The sequence below is a fragment of the Neomonachus schauinslandi genome, chromosome 12 (genome assembly GCF_002201575.2).
Source record: "Neomonachus schauinslandi chromosome 12, ASM220157v2, whole genome shotgun sequence".
Lineage (NCBI taxonomy): Eukaryota > Metazoa > Chordata > Mammalia > Carnivora > Phocidae > Neomonachus > Neomonachus schauinslandi.
Genome location: NC_058414.1, coordinates 88176363 through 88196210, shown reverse-complemented (window position 1 = coordinate 88196210; position 19848 = coordinate 88176363). Strand labels below are relative to the sequence as shown.

The 19848-nt window shown below is 34.7% G+C and overlaps 1 protein-coding gene across 5 annotated transcripts in view; it reads left to right on the top strand.

Annotated features, from left to right (window-relative positions):
• Nucleotides 1-19848, top strand: part of CNOT4 (CCR4-NOT transcription complex subunit 4) — a 143569-nt gene that overhangs the window by 99525 nt on the left and 24196 nt on the right. For all 5 annotated transcript variants that reach the window (XM_021692767.2, XM_044920285.1, XM_044920283.1 and 2 more), the window contains 3 exons: nucleotides 6478-6535; nucleotides 9547-9796; nucleotides 11059-11556. In XM_021692767.2, coding sequence (XP_021548442.1) covers nucleotides 6478-6535; nucleotides 9547-9796; nucleotides 11059-11556 — 806 coding nt within the window. The remainder of the gene's footprint in view (nucleotides 1-6477; nucleotides 6536-9546; nucleotides 9797-11058; nucleotides 11557-19848) is intronic.

Below are 19848 nucleotides of genomic sequence, written 5' to 3'. Positions count from 1 at the left end.
AGGTTGAAAATGAAAGGATGGGAAAAGATAATCCATGAAAATAGTACACAAAAGAGATCAGGGGTGGCTATTCTACTATCAAACAAAATAGACTTTAAATCAAGGGAGACAAAGGACATTGTATATGAATACAGCAAGAAGATAGAACATTTAAACCTTTATGCACCTAATGACAGATCATCAAAATATATGAAGCAAAACCTCACAGAATTGAAGGGAGAAATAGTTCTACAATAATAGGTGAAGACTTCAATACCCCACTCACAATAATGGATATAATAACCAGATAGAAGATCAGTAAGGAGAGAATTTATTTTTTTTTAATATTTTTTTATTAATTTATTTGAGAGAGAGCACACAAGCAGGGGGAGAGTCAGAGGGAGATGGAGAAGCAGACTCCCCGCTGAACAAGGAGCCTGACGTGGGGCTCTATCCTGGGACTCCAGGATCATGACCTGAGCCAAAGGCAGATGCTTAACCAACTGAGCCACCCAGGTGCCCTAGTAAGAGAATTTAAACATAACTCAGCTGAATCTGACAGACACCTACAGAACACTCTCCCCAACAACAGAATACACATCATTCTCAAGTTTATGTGAACATTTTCCAGGATAAGATTATATGTTAGGCCACAAATCAGTAAATTTAAAAATCTAGATACCATAGTGAGTATCTTCTCACCGTGGTGGGATAAAATTAGAAATCATTATCAAAAGGAAGTCTGGAAAATTCAAAAAATTGTGGAAATTAACACTTTTAAACAACTAATGGATTAAAGAAAAAATCACAGGGGAAATTGGAAAGTACTTAGAAATGAATGAAAATGAAAACAAAACATTAAAACTTACGGGAAATTAGCAAAGGGGATGTGAAGGGGGAAATTTATAGCTATAAATGCTTATATTAAAAAACAAAGACCCAGAGTCAGCAACCTTACTTTACAACTTAAGGAAATAGAAAAATTAAAAAAAAAAAAAAAAAAAAAGGAACAAACTAGACCCAAAGCTTGCAGAAGGAAGTAAAGATTAAAGCAGAGAAAGATGAAATAGCAAATAGAAAAACAGTAGAGAAAATCAATGAAACTAAAAGTTGGTTCTTTGAGAAGATGAACAAAATTGACAAACCTTTAGTTAGATGTAGACTATGAAAAACCACAGAAAAGCCTTAAATTACTAAAATCAGAAATAAAAGTGGGGACATTATTGCAGATTCTACAGAAATAAAAAGAATTGTAAGAGAGTGCTGTGAACAGTTGTATGTCAACACACTGGATAACCTAGATGAAATGGACAAATCCCTAGAAACACAAAACCTACCAAAACTGTATTATGAAGAAATTTTAAAAATATGAATAGACATATAATTAGTAAGGTTATCAAATCACTAATCAAAAATTTTTCAACAAAAAATGTGAATTCTACCAAACATTTGAAGAGGAACTAATTATAGTCTTTCTCAAACTTTTCCAAAAAATTGAGGAGGAGGGACCACTTCCTAACTCATTCTATAAGGCCAGCATAACTCTGGTACTAATGCCAAAGACATTATACGAACACCACAGACCGATACCCCTTATTTACATTGATGCAGAAATGCTCAAAAAAATGCTATCAAACAGAATCCAGCATATTAAAAGGGTTACAAACCATGATAAAGTAGGGGTATATTCCTGGAATGCAGTGATGGTTTAACCTAAAAAATTGAGCACTTTCATGTGTCATAACAGAATGTAGGATAAAAAACACATGATACCTCAGTTGATGCAGAAAAAGCATTTGACAAAATTCAGCACCCTTTCATGACAAGAACAATTAACGTAGGAAGGAAACTACCTCAACATAATAAAAACTGTATATGAAGAACTCACAGTGAACATCATACTCAGTGGTGAAAGACTGAAAGCTTTTCCTCTACAATGAGGAACAAGGCAAATGCCCACTTTTATCACTTCTATTCAACACATTATGGGATGTTCAAGCCATAACAATTAGCCAAGAAAAAGAAGAGACATCTAAATAGAAAAAGAATAAGTAATATTATCTCTTTTTATAGATAATATGGTCTTAATATGTAGAATGTCCTAGGGATTCCACACACAAACAAATGGTTAGAACTAATAAATGAATTCAGTACAGGGTACAAAGTCAACACACAGAAATCAGTGTATTTCTAAGTGTGAACAATGAATAGTTGAAAAGGAAATTACAAAAAATTCTGTTCACCATAGTGTCAAGAAAAATAAAATACTCAGGAATTCCTAAGCAAGGAAGTTAAAATGACTTATACAATGAAAATACAAAACATTGCTGAAAGAAACTGAAGATACATAAATAAATGAAAACACATCCCACGTTCATGGATTGGAAGACAATATTATTAAAATGTTGCTTTTACCCAAAGTTGTCTACACATTCATTGCATTCCATATCAAAATCCCTGTGATTTTTTTTTTTTTAAAGATTTACTTATTTTAGGGAGAGGGAGAACAAGCAGAAGGGGTAGAAGGAGAGAGAATATCAGGCAGACTCCAGGCTGAACACGGAGCCCAACACGGGACTTGATCTCACCCTGAGGTTATGACCTGAGCTGAAACCAAGAGTTGGCCACTTAACCAATTACGCTACCCTGGTGCCCCAGTGATAGTTTTTGTTTGGTTGTGTTTTTTCGCAGATAGAAAAACCCCTCCTAAAATTCATATGGAATCTCAAAGGACCCCAAATAGCCAAAATAATCTTGAAAAAATAGAACTGGAGGGCCCACAGTTCCTAATTTCAAAACATAACTGCAAAACTGCAGTAACGTAAACAGCATGGGATTGGCATGAAGACAGATATATAGCATAGTAGGATAGAAAAGAGAATGCAGAAATAAACCATCACATAGACGGTTAAATGATCTTTAACAAGGGTACCAAGACCCTTTCCCCTCTGGGGGAAAGAAAAGTCTTTTCAACAAATGGTGCTGGGAAAACTGGATATCTACATGTGAAAGAATGAAGTTGGACCTTTACCGAACACCATATTCAAAAATTCAAAATGGATCAATGACCTAAATGTAAGACCTAAAATAATTATTGACTATAAATAAAGCGAGAAACTTAAGCAAGCTCAAGGAGTTAAGTTTATTCAGGAATAGCAGAGGAACTGCAGTTTGGAACAAACAAACTGTAGCATGCTACAGGCGAGTCCATTGAAGATTTTTGGTAGGTTGTATTTATGGGCAGGGAATGGAAAGAGGGGAGAGTTCAGTTAGAGTCCGCTAAAATCAAAAACAGGAAACCAGCCTTGAAAATTTTCCTGAGCAAACGAAATCCTCCCTGTCACACAAACAAAGCTCAAGTCATCCCATTATGTGAGATCAATCCAATTTGAGCCATGTTCCATTCAAGCCTCTGGCAGAACTTTCCAAGGTCGATAAAAGACAACCTCTGATTATCCTCCCACCCAAGAAAATTTCAACACTATCCACTTTTTGTAAATCAGACATTTCAGAGGACTCAGTCTTTTAGTCCTTAAGTTTACCTTCCTGGGGGCACATATGTGAGATTCTCCCTCTTGTATTCTCCAGTTCTGTTTTAGATTGAAGTTCTTTCACACAACAAAACCATTAAAAGAAAACACATGACTAAAGCTTTACAACATTGGATTTGGCAATGATTTCTTGGATAGGACACCAAAGGCACAGGTAACAAAAGAAAAAATAGATGGAGCTTAATGGAAATTTTAAAATTTTGTGACTAAGAAGACACTGTCTATAGTAAAAAGGCAGCCCAGAGAATGGGAGAAAATACTTGCGAATCATATCTGAGAAAGGTTTAATAACCATAATAATATAGAGAACTCTTAAAACTCAACAACAACAAAATCAAATACCCTAATTCAAAAATAGGCAAAGGACTTGAATAGATATTTCTGCAAAGAGGATAGATGGTTATTGAGCACATGAAAAGATGCTGAACATCACTAATCATTAGGGAAATGCAAATCAAAACTACAATGAGATAATCTCCTTACACGCATTAGTGTGGCTACTGTGAAAAAAGCAGAAAACAGAATCACTAAATTCTCCTGGAACTAATATTACACTATGTGTTAACTAAGTAGAATGTAAATAAAAACTTGAAACATTAAAAAAAGAGAGGAAAAAATAAACAGTAAAAAAAGAAGCAGAAAAGAGTTGGAAGGGATGTGGAAAAATTGGAACCCTTATGCTCTATGGGTGGGCATAGAAAATGGTACAGCCACTGTGGAAAACAGTATGGTAGTTCCTCAAAAATTAAAAATAGAATTACCATATGATCCATCAATTCCACTTCTGGGTATACAGCAAAAAGAATTGAAAGCAGTACCTTGAAGAGATATGTGTGCACTTACGTCTTAGCGCACAGTAGTTTAAACATGGAAGTAGTCCAAGTGTCCGTGGCCAGATGCACGGACAAGCAAAATGTGGTATAAATACAAAGTAATATTATTCTGCTTTAAAAAGAAAAGGAAAGGAAAATACTCTATGATGCCGCTTATGTGAGGTATGTAGTCAAAATTATAATGACTGGGAGGGAGGAGAAAATGGGGAGTTTAGTGGTATAGAATTTCAGTTTTATAAGACGAAAAGAGATGGGGATAGATGGTGGTGATGGTTGTACAACAAGGTGGAATGTATTTAATACCACTGAACTGTACACTTACAAATAGTTAAGCCAGTAGATTTTATATGAAATCTGCTTTACCACAATAAAAAAGTTTTTTAGAAAATGTTACAAGTTCCTCTCATATCATCTTTCTAATACTGCTTTGTTTATATTGTTTCTGTGCTCAACAATTTCTCTTGGCCTCTGGTGTGTACCATTTGCCCATACCTCCCACTGTTGTCAAAATCATGCTCTGTGTTAGCTAAACTAATTACTTAACTTTTTCCCAAACCCATCTATGACCTTTTGATGTGTGATACACTTGCTATTCCTACCTTTAATGTTCTTTCCTCTCCTAATGTGTAAATCTTTTTAAGGACCTACATAAATTTGAACTCCCCTAGGAAATATTTCTTGATTGCCCCACTTATGGTGGCTTCTCTTTCTTTTAAAGACCTATGATATTTATGGTTTAAACAATTCATTTAGTAATTGGCACTGGTTGATGTTTGTTTGTGTTTACCTATCTCATTTCCCCAAATGTCTCCAAACTTAGTGGGCTCTAAGCTGTATCTTAAAATTATTTGTAATACCCATTTGACCATAAAATGAATTGATTTATTGCTATTTTGTGAAAATAATAACTAAAGGTGCTGTTTAGTGAATTCCAGACCTATTTTTCAGGAGTCACGAGCATCTGGTGATGTTTATGCAGAAGATACACTGGATATTCTGATTGGGTCCTAGCCCTTGTTAAATTTTTCTAGAGCAATTAAATGTGGTACCAGTAAAGTTGTCTGGCTGTCAGGGTAACTTTGTATATATTTACAGCCAATAAAATAATTTTGCGAAATTTGGAATCTTAATTTGTTTTGCTGTAATACTATATCATATTAGTATTTGGGTACTGATCCTGATCTTTTATTCATGTGCTAGGTTAAATACAGTTAGTTATGGAAATGCCTCGCTAGGTCACTGTTGTAATGCTTGTAAAGATTTCATTTTGTTGTTAAGTCAGCAATTCTTTGTTACTTTACTGTTGTACTGCATTTTCCCTATATGGAAATCAAGTGTTCTGTCTTTGTTTAATAGTAAATAGTTTACACACAAGTTTCTGTTTTGTGTGTGTGCATTTATACACACACGTATGCCTTCTCTAGGGTTGTAAGTAGGCTATTGAAGCAGTAAAGGAAATGTATTGCTCTTAAGAACCTGTGGAGAACATTTGAGTGACTTTTATGCCCTCTGTTAAACACCTGGAAAAATAGGTGAGTATTATGTCAAGAATTTTAATGGGGAATGTGTTTATCGTGTGCACAAAACTGAATAATGGATTAAATTTTTGACCTACTACAATAATACTCATATTAAGCAGTACCTTTTTTTTTCATAAGTTATCATTTCACCCATTGTTTTTGGAGAATCTAATTAGAATGTAAGTTGCTCGGGGGCGCCTGGGTGGCTCAGTTGGTTAAGCGACTGCCTTCGGCTCAGGTCATGATCCTGGAGTCCCGGGATCGAGTCCCACATCGGGCTCCCTGCTCGGCGGGGAGCCTGCTTCTCCCTCTGACCCTCCCCCATCTCATGCTCTCTCTCTCTGTCTCATTCTCTCTCTCAAATAAATAAATAAAATCTTTAAAAAAAAAAAAGAATGTAAGTTGCTCAAGGGTAGGGATTTGATCTTATATTTCTTTGTATCCTCAACATCTCAGCTGATATCTTTATATCATAGTGTACCAACAAATGTTAAGATAATAAAATGTCTATTTTTCTGGCTTTGGGGAGTTTGTTTTTATTGTGTGAGAATGACTTTACTCTGATTTTACTTGGTGTGTTTTTTCTTTTTACAGCCCCATTGACAAACCTTCAGATTCTCTCAGTATAGGGAATGGTGATAATTCCCAGCAGGTAAGATTTTGATTCTGTATCGCTTCATTCATCTTCCATTCCCTGAAATGGCATTCTATCCAAGTGAATTTTCTGGGTAGTGGAAAATACTTTAAATACGGAAACAATTTAAAAATACTGTTAGTGGGGCGCCTGGGTGGCTCAGTTGGTTAAGCGACTGCCTTCGGCTCAGGTCATGATCCTGGAGTGCCTGGATCGAGTCCCGCATCGGGCTCCCTGCTCAGCAAGGAGCCTGCTTCTCCCTCTGACCCTCCCTCCTCTCATGTGCTCTCTCTCTCTCATTCTCTCTGTCTCAAATAAATAAATAAATAAATAAGTAAAAATACTGTTAGTGGATATCTTTTTAAAATCTATTATACTTAGTCTTCCTTTCTTCCACAGAATATTCTGTGTTAGAGTACAATTTAACCCTTTCTTGATGACTCCGAATTATCCTTATGACCACATGTTATATTGTACTGTGTGGCAATATATTAGTGTCCTAAGAATCTACTGATACTATTGGTCTTTTTGACCCTACTCCAAAATGGTCTCAGACTAGCATGCCTTCTTCATTCTTGATTTTAAGAGTTGTTTCTCTGCTATGTGCTCCCCTTGTTGCTTGTTGTCAGCTTTAATTTTCTGTTTCTCACAGTGTTCTTGCCCCCAACAGTTTTCCCTTTCCCCCAAACGCCTGTGGGCTTTGAAATAATAAACCGAATGGTTCAAAGTTGTATCCACATTGATACTGAGTGAGGTTCTGATCTTTGTATACTGCTTTGTATCATCTTGTCTAGATGCTAGTTTTTCATTGCATAAGTTTCTGTATACCTTCTTATATTGGTACAGAAAAATATAGTTCTAATCTGTTCCATAAAGAATGGCCAGTTCCCCACAATGTTTGTGAGAAACTTAGAGATCTAAAAAAGACTGCTTTTCCAGAATTTTTACTCAGGTTCCATAAAAGAATTTGAAAATCAATATATCCTTTGTATGTTTTAGGTTAATATTAAAGATATTTTTCATATTAACTGAAGAATCATTGTAAAGGATATAATTTTCAGGATATTATAAATATTGGTATTTTTAAATAAAAGCACTACATTGCTTTTTAATAAGTATCTAAGAGATTCAAATATCAGAATATTTTGTTGCTCTGTCATTCATTTTAAAAAAATACACACTTTTTTGTAAACAATCAAATTTTATATCATTCTGTGTTCTTCTTGACCTCATTCTTCTACTTCTGCTGTTACAGAATTTTATCTTTATATAATATAGTTTATTCTTGACAGGCATATACCTCTCTCAAAAATAGATGGGAATTTTCAATTGGAAACTATTTTTTTCTGACAGAAGGCTTTAAATGCCAATTTTCTTTCTTTTTAAAAAAATTTTTAAAGATTTATTTACTTACTTGAGAGAGAGAGAGAAACTTAAGCAGACCCCCCCCCCCTGAGTGTAGAGCCCATTGTGGGGCTCAATCTCAGGACCCTGAGATCATGACCTGAGCCCAAACCAAGAGTCAGAGCTTAACTGACTGCCCCACCCAGGCGTCCCCCAACTTTCTTTCTTCTGAATTTTTATTCATAGTTTTGATTTGATCAAAGCAACTTACATAAATACAGATTTTGATAAAAATTAGTTATTAAACACAAACTCTAAAACTATATTAGAAATTTATTTCTTAATGAAATATGGATAGGGCTATTTTAAAATTGGTTTTCATGGGGCACCTAGGTGGCTCAGTTGGTTAAGCACCTGCCTTCAGCTCAGGTCATGATCCCAGAGTCCTGGGATTGAGGCCCGTGTCAGGCTCCCTGCTCAGCAGTAAGTCTGCTTCTCCCTCTCCCTCTGCCCCATCCTACTCATGCACAAGTGCTTGCGCTCTCTCTCTAAAATAAATAAGTAAAATCTTAAAATATATATATAAATAAATAAAATTGGTTTTCATGTATCCATGGATGAATATTACCTGTTGGTACAAGGAGACAAGTTTCAACAGCAATGTTAGTCATGTTTTCATTTTTGAAAATGTCAGTGCTGAGGATGGAAGAAAGAGTATTATCTCAGTATCAAATTTTTGAACTCTTTCTGAGTTAAATACCTAAGAATCATAAAGATTTATTACAAAAATTATTTTTAATGATGTGTTTAGAAATAACGTGATTAGATCTTCTTTCCATTTTGTTTAAAACTTAAGTATTGGGGCCTGGATGGCTCAGTCGGTTGAGCGTCTGCCTTTGGCTCAGGTCATAATTCCGGAGTCCTGGGATCGAGCCCTGAGTTGGGCTCCCTGCTCGGTGGGGAACCTGCTTCTCCCTCTGCCTGCTGTTTCCCCTGCTTGTACTCTCTCTCTCCCCCTGACAAATAAATAAATAAAATCTTAAAAAAAAAAAACCAAAAAAACTTAAGTATTGGGAATCACCTAGTTTGCAAAACAGTCTAGTCATTAGTCACTCTCATCACCAACCTGAATATTTTTTTTTTTTAAGATTTTATTTATTTACTGGAGAAAGAGTGTGAGTGAGAGAGCATAAACAGATAAGCAGCAGAGGGAGAGGGAGAAGCAGACTCCCCACTGAGCAGGGAGCCCGACTCGGGGCTCGATCTTAAGACCCTGAGATCATGACCTGAGCCGAAGGCAGCCGCTTAGCTGACTGAGCCACCCAGGCACCCCCAGTCTGAATATTTCTAATAATATTTTTGTTGCTCTCATAAAATTTTCACTCTTGGTCAAATTACTATAGTTAGATCCCAAAGAGTGAGCAATAGTTTGTAAAGTGAAAGAAGATAGGTTCTGAAAGGAGAGGAGACTGGCTTAGTCTTTTCAAGAAGGAATCAGTTTTAGAAAAGAGTACATATGTAATTGATGGATTTTTTAAAAATTCATGTTCTCATAAAGAAGTGTTTAAGCACCCCAGTTTGAAGACCACTGTTGTAATGCCTTTTGTTACAAGCCTTTCTGATGGCAGCTTATTAAAGTGTATAAATGTCTATTGATTATTCTTTTCTTTTCCTATTTTATTTAGATATCTAACAGTGATACGCCTTCACCACCACCTGGTTTATCAAAATCCAATCCAGTCATCCCCATCAGTTCATCCAATCACAGTGCACGGTCTCCTTTTGAAGGGGCAGTAACTGAGTCACAGTCGTTATTCTCAGATAACTTTCGCCATCCCAACCCGATCCCAAGTGGGCTTCCTCCTTTCCCCAGCTCCCCACAGACATCCAGTGACTGGCCTACAGCACCAGAGCCACAGAGTCTCTTCACATCAGGTATACAACAATACTACTGCATGTTAATAATTTTACTCAGGCTGAAATGAGACCTTGCTTAATGTGTTTTTACCCCTTTAAGCAACCCCACTCCCTTTTTCATAAAATTGTAAACATTTAAAGGGCATGGAGTAGGATGGTTAGATAAGTAGCTCTATGACTTAAGACTTAATGTGTTAACAGATTTCTCCAGAAATCAAGGGTTAGATCATTTTTCTGGTAATAAAATGCTTATTCCTCTAAGAATTTTTAAGGGCTTACATTTTTAATCGTATTTGTGTTTATATAGTTAAATTTAAGATTTTTTTTTTTCCAGCTGACGAAGAGGTGTGTTAGTTAATATTGAAAGTTATATTTTGGCATTTTGAGCCATTTTCATTTTTATTCATTGTAAGTTTTCTTATTAATGTGAAGGATGGCATAAAATTAATACTGAAAATACAGTACCTATTATCGGAGCAGACAGTTTTAAAAAATACATAAAGTTTAAGTAGATATTTTTTCATTGTTACATTATTTTTTCCTAGATTATATAAAGCATATATTCAAAATTACTTACACTTTGATAAATATATTTTAAAAAATAAACCTCTGAAACAAATAATATATGTTAAAAAAACAAAAAAGAAGATAGTAGGAAGGGAAAAATGAAGGGGGGAAATCGGAGGGGGAGACGAACCATGAGAGACTATGGACTCTGAGAAACAAACTGAGGGCTCTAGAGGGGAGGGGGGTGGGGGGATGGGTTAGCCTGGTAATGGGTATTGAAGAGGGCACGTATTGAATGGAGCACTGGGTGTTATATGCAAACAATGAATCATGGAACACTACATCAAAAACTAATCATGTAATGTATGGTGATTAACATAACATAATAAAATAAAAATTTTAAAAAAATAAACTTTACTAAGTGAATTCTGTTACATCATATTTATTACCTTATTTCATTGAAATGACTTTCTCCAGGTTTTGGTTATGAATAGCTAAAGGTGTAATTTGGGTTTCAAATACTTTGTTTTCTTTGATTACCAAAATCAGTCTATATCATTCAGTTTTTGAAGTTGGTAACTTAAGATGAAATCATTGGTAGAAGTATATGAGACCTTTTATAATATTATAATCTTAATGTGCTAAGAAATCATACAGATTTTGGATATATTTGCCTTTATCTTATGATGTTTAACTTTCACTAGTGTGGATACCCGTTAAATACTTAAGTGAGCTATGTATTTTAAATTTATCACTAATTGTCTTCCCAACAGAAACAATCCCAGTATCATCCTCTACAGACTGGCAAGCAGCATTTGGCTTTGGTTCTTCTAAACAACCAGAGGATGACTTGGGTTTTGATCCCTTTGATGTCACTCGAAAAGCCTTAGCAGACCTGATTGAAAAGGAACTGTCAGTCCAAGACCAGCCTTCCCTTTCGCCCACATCTCTTCAGAACTCCTCTTCACACACTACAATGGCCAAAGGTCCGGGCTCTGGATTCCTGCATCCTGCTGCACCGACAAATGCCAACTCTCTCAATAGTACCTTTTCAGTCTTGCCACAGAGGTTCCCTCAATTTCAGCAGCACCGAGCAGTTTATAATTCATTCAGTTTTCCAGGCCAGGCAGCCCGCTATCCTTGGATGGCCTTTCCACGCAATAGCATCATGCACTTGAACCACACAGCAAACCCCACCTCAAATAGTAATTTCTTGGACTTGAATCTCCCGCCACAGCACAACACAGGTCTGGGAGGGATCCCTATAGCAGGTAGGTTCATTTATAGCCTTTGAGAATTTGTGAATAACTCATGCCTTCAGGTTGTTGGGTGGGTAGGGTGGGAATTTTTGAATAACAGAGAATACTTATTATTCTTGGAAATTTCTATGGGGAAAAAAAAGTCCTTATCATAATTTAAAAATTTTTAATTGGATGGATGCCTTGTAATATTGAGCTTTATAAGGATGGTGGAGTATTATACCTAGTTATAACTTGGAAGCATTTTATTTAACAGGGTAGTTACCAAACTTTCATGTGGAATATAAATGCACAAAAAAAAAAGAAAAAAATGTGCTCTGAAATTATGGTGCTGGAAAGTCCAACACCATGGTACACATTCCAATTATACATTCTAAAAGTAAACTGATTCAAAAAAAATTTTTGAAATGGTAATTAGTGAGAGCATGAGGGATGAAGCCACTCTCTAACTACTTTTGGCAGTTACTTATTTTGACTGATACACACGTGCAAACACACACACAAACTGTGCTCTATGTTAATAAAGTACTTAATATTTGAGAACTCTGATTATTAATGTTTCACAGACCTATGTGTATACTTTCTGTGAAAACAGTTGTTCAAGGAAAGATACTTTCCCTTTTGGTCTGTCATGTTTTTATTTCTGGGGAAAATACTAGGTTCCTCATAAGTGATACCAGAATACTTCTGGTTTTGTACTGCTACCCTTGAAGGTTTCAGAACTTTGGGGTTTTAAGGTCCCATATAACATTTATTAGGTCAAGTGACTTCTATATCTAAAGGAATCCTTCTTATTAGTAGTTTGTTTTTTTTTTTTTTAATTTACTTAATTTGGGCTTTAGAGATGACTGGTAAAAGAGAGAGTTTGTTCCTCTCCTGATTCTCTCAAGTAGGATAGAATAGTCCCTCACTGTGTTACATAATTCGTAAAATTTATTGTTATCCCTTGTCATGGCCTTTAAGATATGGCATGGCACAGTCTTACTGTAATAATGTGCTGTTACCAGCAAGTCGTTTGTTCTCTTGTTTTTAGCCAGGTTGATAGGTGAATTTGAAGAGATCCATCAGACTTCTTTGGCTCTTTGGCCATTTCATTTTCAAGACAAGTAGATGGGTTAAGAGAATATGGTTTGTGACTTTGGATATAGTGAATTTAACAGTTGATACAGTGAAGTTAATTTACATAAGCATGATACACCAATGTATTGGTTTGTATATCAGTGGGACTCATGATATTCGTTCATTTGATTATGGTAGTTAGTAGGTAATTCAGAGTGACATTTTTCAATCTTCTCCTTCTACGTGATACTCACTTGTGAAACACTTAAGTACTCAGTTCCTGATACTGCGTTTTTTTCTTCCATTCAAGACAGCATATTAGAGTGTAATTTTGTTTTGTTTTGCTTTAATCATTTAGAAATGTGGCATTTTAATGACTAGTAGTGTATCTTATAACTGATTATAACATTAAGAGTTAAAGTTAAGTTTCCCTAAATATCCTAAACATTTAAAAGTAAAATATTAAACCAGTTATAGTGAATATTTGGGTTCCTGTTTGCCCAGTAATGAACTAGACCATGTGGGTAATGTAAAAGAACTCTAAAATATGGATATTATTTCCAGGTATTTTGCAGTGTAGTTGAAGAAATAAATTTAATATTATGTATGAGAGTGGTAACTATATGATAACTGGAATCTGAGAGATCTCATTTGAGCCTATAATTGTTGGGGAGGCTTCACTGAAGAAATAGGAATTGATCTGTACTATGGTATCTTGGAATTGGGTTAGTGGGAAAAAGAGAAAGACCTTTTATACTGATGGGAACTCCTGAATAAAGGCGTGGAGGCAGGATTAGTATGTCATTTCATTAAGAGGCAATAGAACTGCCTTCAGTAATGGGAGGTGCTTATGTATTGTATAAATAGAATGGACAAGAACATGGGGAGCTCTGACAGTGAGGCAGCACAGTGTGGAGTTGATATGATAGGAAGAAGGGTGCCTTTGTGGGATTCCAGTTCTTAGCTGTCTTCATTGTATGCTTTTATTTGACTTATTACGTGACTATCTTCAGTAAGTTATCTGTTCTTCTGATTTCACAGTTACCATATTGTCCATTAGCACAAAAGGAATAATTTTAACCCAAATATTTCAAGCCAGTATATATTGTGAAAATGCCACAGTGGTAATGAATAATTACTGATTTGTGAGTGTAGTTGTCCTCATGTTAGTCATTTGAAATCTTCATCTAAACTAGATACTTTCTGAAAAAAATGTGGCATTAAAGTATGGTCTTATCTTTGTGGGTTTTCTTTTTAACATATACTCAACCATAGAGCATAAAATACTTTTTTTTTCCCAGAAATTCTAAGAATGAAGTCACCAACTTGTAGGTTCTGAATCATTGTTGTATTTTGTGGGAGGTTGGGAGAGTTTGTTATTTCAGATTTTCAGTTTTTGACTATGCATACTTGTTTGGTATTTAAATGGTGACTTATGATTAAGCTTATTATTAGATTATTTTTAAGTCTCTGATGACAAGAGAAATTTTAGTTTTAATGAAAAAAATATTTAAAATTGTTATCAAGAGTTACACAGAATACTCTCATGTCCTATAAATATTTGGCAAATATCTCAGGAAGGTGAATGTGCTAGACCTCAAAACAGAATAGTTGTATAATTATAGCCAGATCATTTAGGATTTTCAGTAACAATTAGAAATGACAGAAAGTGGAATTCTGGAAAACGATGTACATTTTAACTGTGTCTAATTTGAAGCAATTTAATACCTAGGCAATATCTGCCTCCCCCACCCCTAGTTGTAAATCAGTTGTACTTGAGTTGAACTATTGAAATAGGTTCAACTTTGTATCCTGCAGTGAATATCATGGTATCTTACCAGGGTAGCTGTTGGTGAAGTCTTCATAATGGAGAGTACCTAGTGTTTCTCTGATACCTGCCACTTTAAGATATGCTTAGACAATATTCAACACTGGAAAAGGCACGTATTATTAATTTATTCTTTAGATATGTAGAGCAAAACAGGGTCCCTGACCTTTAGGAGCAAATACTCAGGTATCAGTCACCTATATATCCTACAGATACCATGTCTATATTTATTATATATTTGTATTTAAATTTTTAGTTTTGGTTTGTTTCAGTTAAATTATTAAAAATTGATATATCTGAAACCTATCATAGGAAGGACAGTTGCCAGGGGTTTGACAGAAATGCAGCTTCCATTTCTTATGCCTACATGAAAACTTTTTTTTTGCTGTTTAAAATTCATTATTTTCTTAATTAGGTAAAATCTTTTTAGCAGCATTTTCTTGGCTGCACATCCAGTTTGCTAAGCCTAGAAGGATTTTTGAAATAAATGTTCTTGGGGAAAAACTTTGATTAGTGGACAGTTATAGTAGGTCCATTCAGATCTCTTTTGCTATTGGAACCATGTGCTTTTGTTTAAGAAGTGACTTTTCCTAAAAAGTGACTTACCTTGTTCAACTCCTTCTTTTAGAAAAAGCAAAGCTGTGTTCCAGAAAGGTTAAATAATTTGTTAAAGGTCAAACATTCAATTAGTAGTAGAATTAGGACAAGTACCCAGATCCCACATTCAAACTGAAATGTTTTTCCACTACAACATTGATGTTCACCTTCACAAATGAAGATCACTGGCATGTGCTTTAACTTGGCTTTCTTCCCATAGTAATTGATTGTTGCTCTCACACACTTGCAGGTCCCTTTTTATCAATAGTATCTATTAATGAGACAATTGGCCAAGCTCAGGGATATGGCCTATAGCTACAAAATAGAATGAAGTTTATCAACTTGATAAAATTTAATCTCTTGTGTGGTCCTTATTAGTACCATGTTCTCACCAAGAACTCTAAGATTTCCTCTACACAGCCTCCTTGCTGTGTACTTGGAGTTTATAGAATCTTGGCCAATTTACTGAAAAATTATGAAATAACCTGTTCTAAAGGCTGAGTCTTTCTTCATGTTGTCAGTTAAATTTGTCATTTAAGTATTTCCAAATGTAATTTTGCAGATTTGTTTTTCAAAGAACTCTCTGCCAAGATGTTTTTATTCCATAATGCTAAAAATTGTTTGGAAAACAAAAAATAGTAAGTCTCAGTCTGTAAGCATTGTTGTTTTAAGATATACTTAGAGAAATACTTGAAACTGTTTAGGATTGGATTTTTTTCATGTTTTTGTTTATTCAAATTTTACTTGTGAGAGGACATTTTTCTTTAAATTTTATTACTGAATTAGCTATTTTAACAGTGACTTGATTGGATTTTGAGTCATGTGTGAAACAAGTCACTTACAGTCCAGTAATTATCAATTATAATTAGGAGAACTGATCTCATTTTGTGTATAGTTCTCTGACCTAGAAGTAGTCATCTCGCTTTCAGTCAATTGGATCGTTGTATTGTTAGCATTTTGTTCTTTTCTAATTCCTTCAGAAGTACACAGTGAATTTTCAGATGCTATATGATAATTTGCTGAATTAATATTTATATCTTTTTGTTTATTTTTTATAAACATAATTTCTACCTCTAAAACATAGATTTGTCATTTTTCCTTTTAAAAACATGTTTTCACATCTGTGAACTTATTTTTAATTTTTTTCACAAAATACTGTTAGGAGGAGTATCTGAATTTAAAAGGGGTCCAATTGGCTTGGAAAAGAATGGCTTTCCTGGTTTTTTTTTTTTTTTTTCCTTTTTGTCTATTTATAATCCTAAATCTATTATATTTGTTCTTATATCTGACATAGTATTAAATTGAAGGGTGTGTTTATAGTGTAACTACTTTCTAGGTACTTGATAAGTTTATATTTTAAAATTCATGTCTTGTTTCACACCCAGATTCCAGCCATTAAGCATGTATTTTATATATGTATCAGTATTCCAAATATTGAAATCATTTTTAAAGGGACTGTTAACAAATCTAGTCACCCATAACTAGACCATGACTGACTTTTCCACAGGGGAAGAAGAGGTGAAGGTTTCGACCATGCCACTGTCAGCCTCTTCCCATTCATTACAACAAGGACAGCAGCCTACAAGTCTCCACACTACTGTGGCCTGACAACAGAACTGAGAGGAGAGGATTAGACTCTGGGGTGCTTGCATGGGCAACCGGATTTTTGCATGATTCCTTTCTGATTTCGCATTTAATGTATACACCCAAAAGAGCCAATATAAACGTTCCTCATGCCTACAACTAGTGTGTTACCTCATAGTTGCTAAAGTATTTCTTCATTAGGCCTTTAACACGATTTATTAGCATAATAATTTTGGCATTGTTTCTCATGAGTGATACTATTTTTAACTCACACAAATAAACTTGTAGTACTAATTAAGATCCCAGATGAGATTAGCTAGAATTGTTCTTATTTTGGCTCTATAATTGAAATTATGCAAAGATAATGGTAGTTCCTTGTTTTCTGATTTGTGAAAAAAAAAATGGTAATATCCTAATATACTCATGAAAAAATTGAAAATTAAGATAATGTCTATTGCATTTCTTTGAATACTTGAGAAGAAAGAAAACATAAAACAAAATTGGTGGTGTTGTTTAATGCTCAGAAGGATGTTGTCAGCAATTATTTTTAGTTGTATGGATTTATAGCCTATATTAATGCATTACATGTTTAGAAACTGTTTTTGTTGTCTCTCATTTGCACATTTGCACTTTCTTTTTGAATGGTTGTTAATTATATATAGAAGGTTAATTATTATAGATTAAATGCAATATCTCTTTTCTAATGCACTGCCTAGTATACCAGGAAATGCCTCAGAAACAGAATTTCAACTTACAGTTGATTCATCAGAAACTTGAATATGGGGTAAACATTGTATGTGAGAAGCAACCATAGTAGTGTAACATTTTTATTGAACAAACAGTAGTTCTGTGAGATATCTGTTTGGAAACTTCGTTGTTTAATGATGAAATGTGATAATAAAGCTATATTACAAGTACCTGGCCAGAATGAGACTAAGGTGGAGGAGAAGAGATTGGGGATCCTCTAAAATTAGGCCATGTAAGATGTCGTAGATAATTTTGATCACAGAGGATAGTGAAGTACTTTATTAGGACATAATATGAAGTGATGTTTTTGGATAATACACAATTTTTTGAAGTAGTTTTAAAGCTGATAATGAAAGAAAAAAAAACAATTCAATTCTGAGCAGTGGACAAAAGCTGATTGAGAAAACATGACCATATTCTGCCTAAATTAAGCATCTGGGAAGAACGGGGAAAGTCAGCTCTTCTCTTTACGTTTTCAAGAAACAATTGTGATAAAAGATATGCCTTTATTTGTTAAAAATATTAAAAGAGTAACGTGAATACCAAGAAAGAAAGCCTAAGGATTTTAAAATAATAATAATTATTTAAAAACACATTATTAGTGTTACTTAATATCATGTTGGAGTTTTCGAGGTTACCTCTCTATATGAAGTCTGGTTATTATCTGTTAGCTATAATACAGCAAATGAAATGGCTTTGTCCTCAGGTATAGTGGGTAAACTAAAATCTATTCTTAGATACCCTTTGATTTGGTTAACTGAGGTGTGTAGAAACAGCTAACTAGCCATTTAAATTATTTTTGTAAGATTCTGCATAAGTGACAATCTCTAATTTCTATTCAAAAGTGACTGTAGGGCAGCATTACGAGAAATTTAGAAAATACAAGTAAAATACTGTAGACTTATTAGACAGAAACCTTTTATCATAGGTTAATTATGGTTACATTTTTGCTGTAAGAGGCTAAGACATCCACTTAATGTCTCCTGTGGTGCTAAGGTTCCTAGGCTTTGGGCTTCCCGTAATGAAGCTTACTAGTACATAGCTTTCTCCAGCCATCAGTGCAAGCCTTTCATCACCTGGATCTTTTTACCAAGACAAATGGTTCCTCCCATTTACTTTACTTCTCTGTGTTGAGAGAGAGATACACCTGTTATACAAGCCTTCTTTCCTGTGGTTGCTTTCTGTCTCCTTTCTCCTTCCTAGCCAAGGCCAAAAAAACTGTCAGGTAGTTTGTCTAGACTTGCTAGAATCCAAAACTCTCTCCCTGCCTGCTTCTCCATCCTTCACACTTTTGACACACACCATACATCAGGAAAATGCGTCTTGGGCACTTAGGCTTCAACTTAATTATTTTCACATTGAAAAGCTAAAAATTATCCTTTAACTTCGTAATTTTGAGCCTAGAATAATAAGCCTCACCATTTTGCTTACCTAATATTTCATATAGAGTGGTTTTTTTAAAAAGTGAAGTCTTGAAATCATAGTGGTAATTAATTATATTAAAGCACAGAAGAAATTACACAACACATAAAAGAAAGTACTGCTTTACATAGCAAGTAAGTTGGTGAAGCCTAATGATGGTAAAGAATGAAAAATTCTAAAAAGCTTCAGATTAGTTTTTGTTAAATTCCTGCATGATGAATGTGTCATGCACAAGGGAAGCTTTTTATGCTTTTACATCCTAATTGTAAATGCGAGAGTTCAGAACCCTTTGGATGTACTAGCGAAGTTACGAGTTTGTAGGTATGTATAGCTGTCTGCTTTTTTCTGGGGAGAAAATCAATAGTTATTAAATTTATGAAGGGCTTGGTGACACCCCACTCCACCTCCCACCCCCGGAAGAGAAGTTAAGAACTGCTACCCTGAAATGGCTTTAGTGCCACTGTAGGAAATAGAGACCTGATGAATGTCAAGTGCCTCTTTTTATTTTCTTAAAGATTCCATTAGAAAATATTTTCTGGTTAATAATATTTTCCTTTTCATTCTACTGTCACATTTTGTTTTTCCAGGTGGTGCTTTTATATACTCCCCTTATTACAACAAAATATTAGTCAAATATTTGAGTGCCTATTCTGTATAGTGACCTTTAGTTAGGTCTTGAGGGTTGAATAAAGCGTAGATCCTATCATCAAGGATAACAGTCTCATGACAGTTTTATTTCAAATTGTTTCTGTAGGGTCAGCACTTAATATATTTTAACAAGTACCTCCATAGTGGTCTAGACTCATTTTATTATTCATCGCTCTGACAGTGGCGCTAACATAGGGTATTAAATATTAATACCCGAAATTTTGAAATATATGATAATTTGGAGGGAGTGAAAAAAAATCTTAATAGGGAAGACATACATTCACGATTCTGATTTAAGTATCTTAGTCGCGTGTGTATGCTCATGTCTCTCTTAGTGTTCTGGTGTTAAATAGAGCTTTCTATATATGTGTTCTTTCCAAGAAAACACTTGAATGCATTGTCTGTGCACATTTTTTACT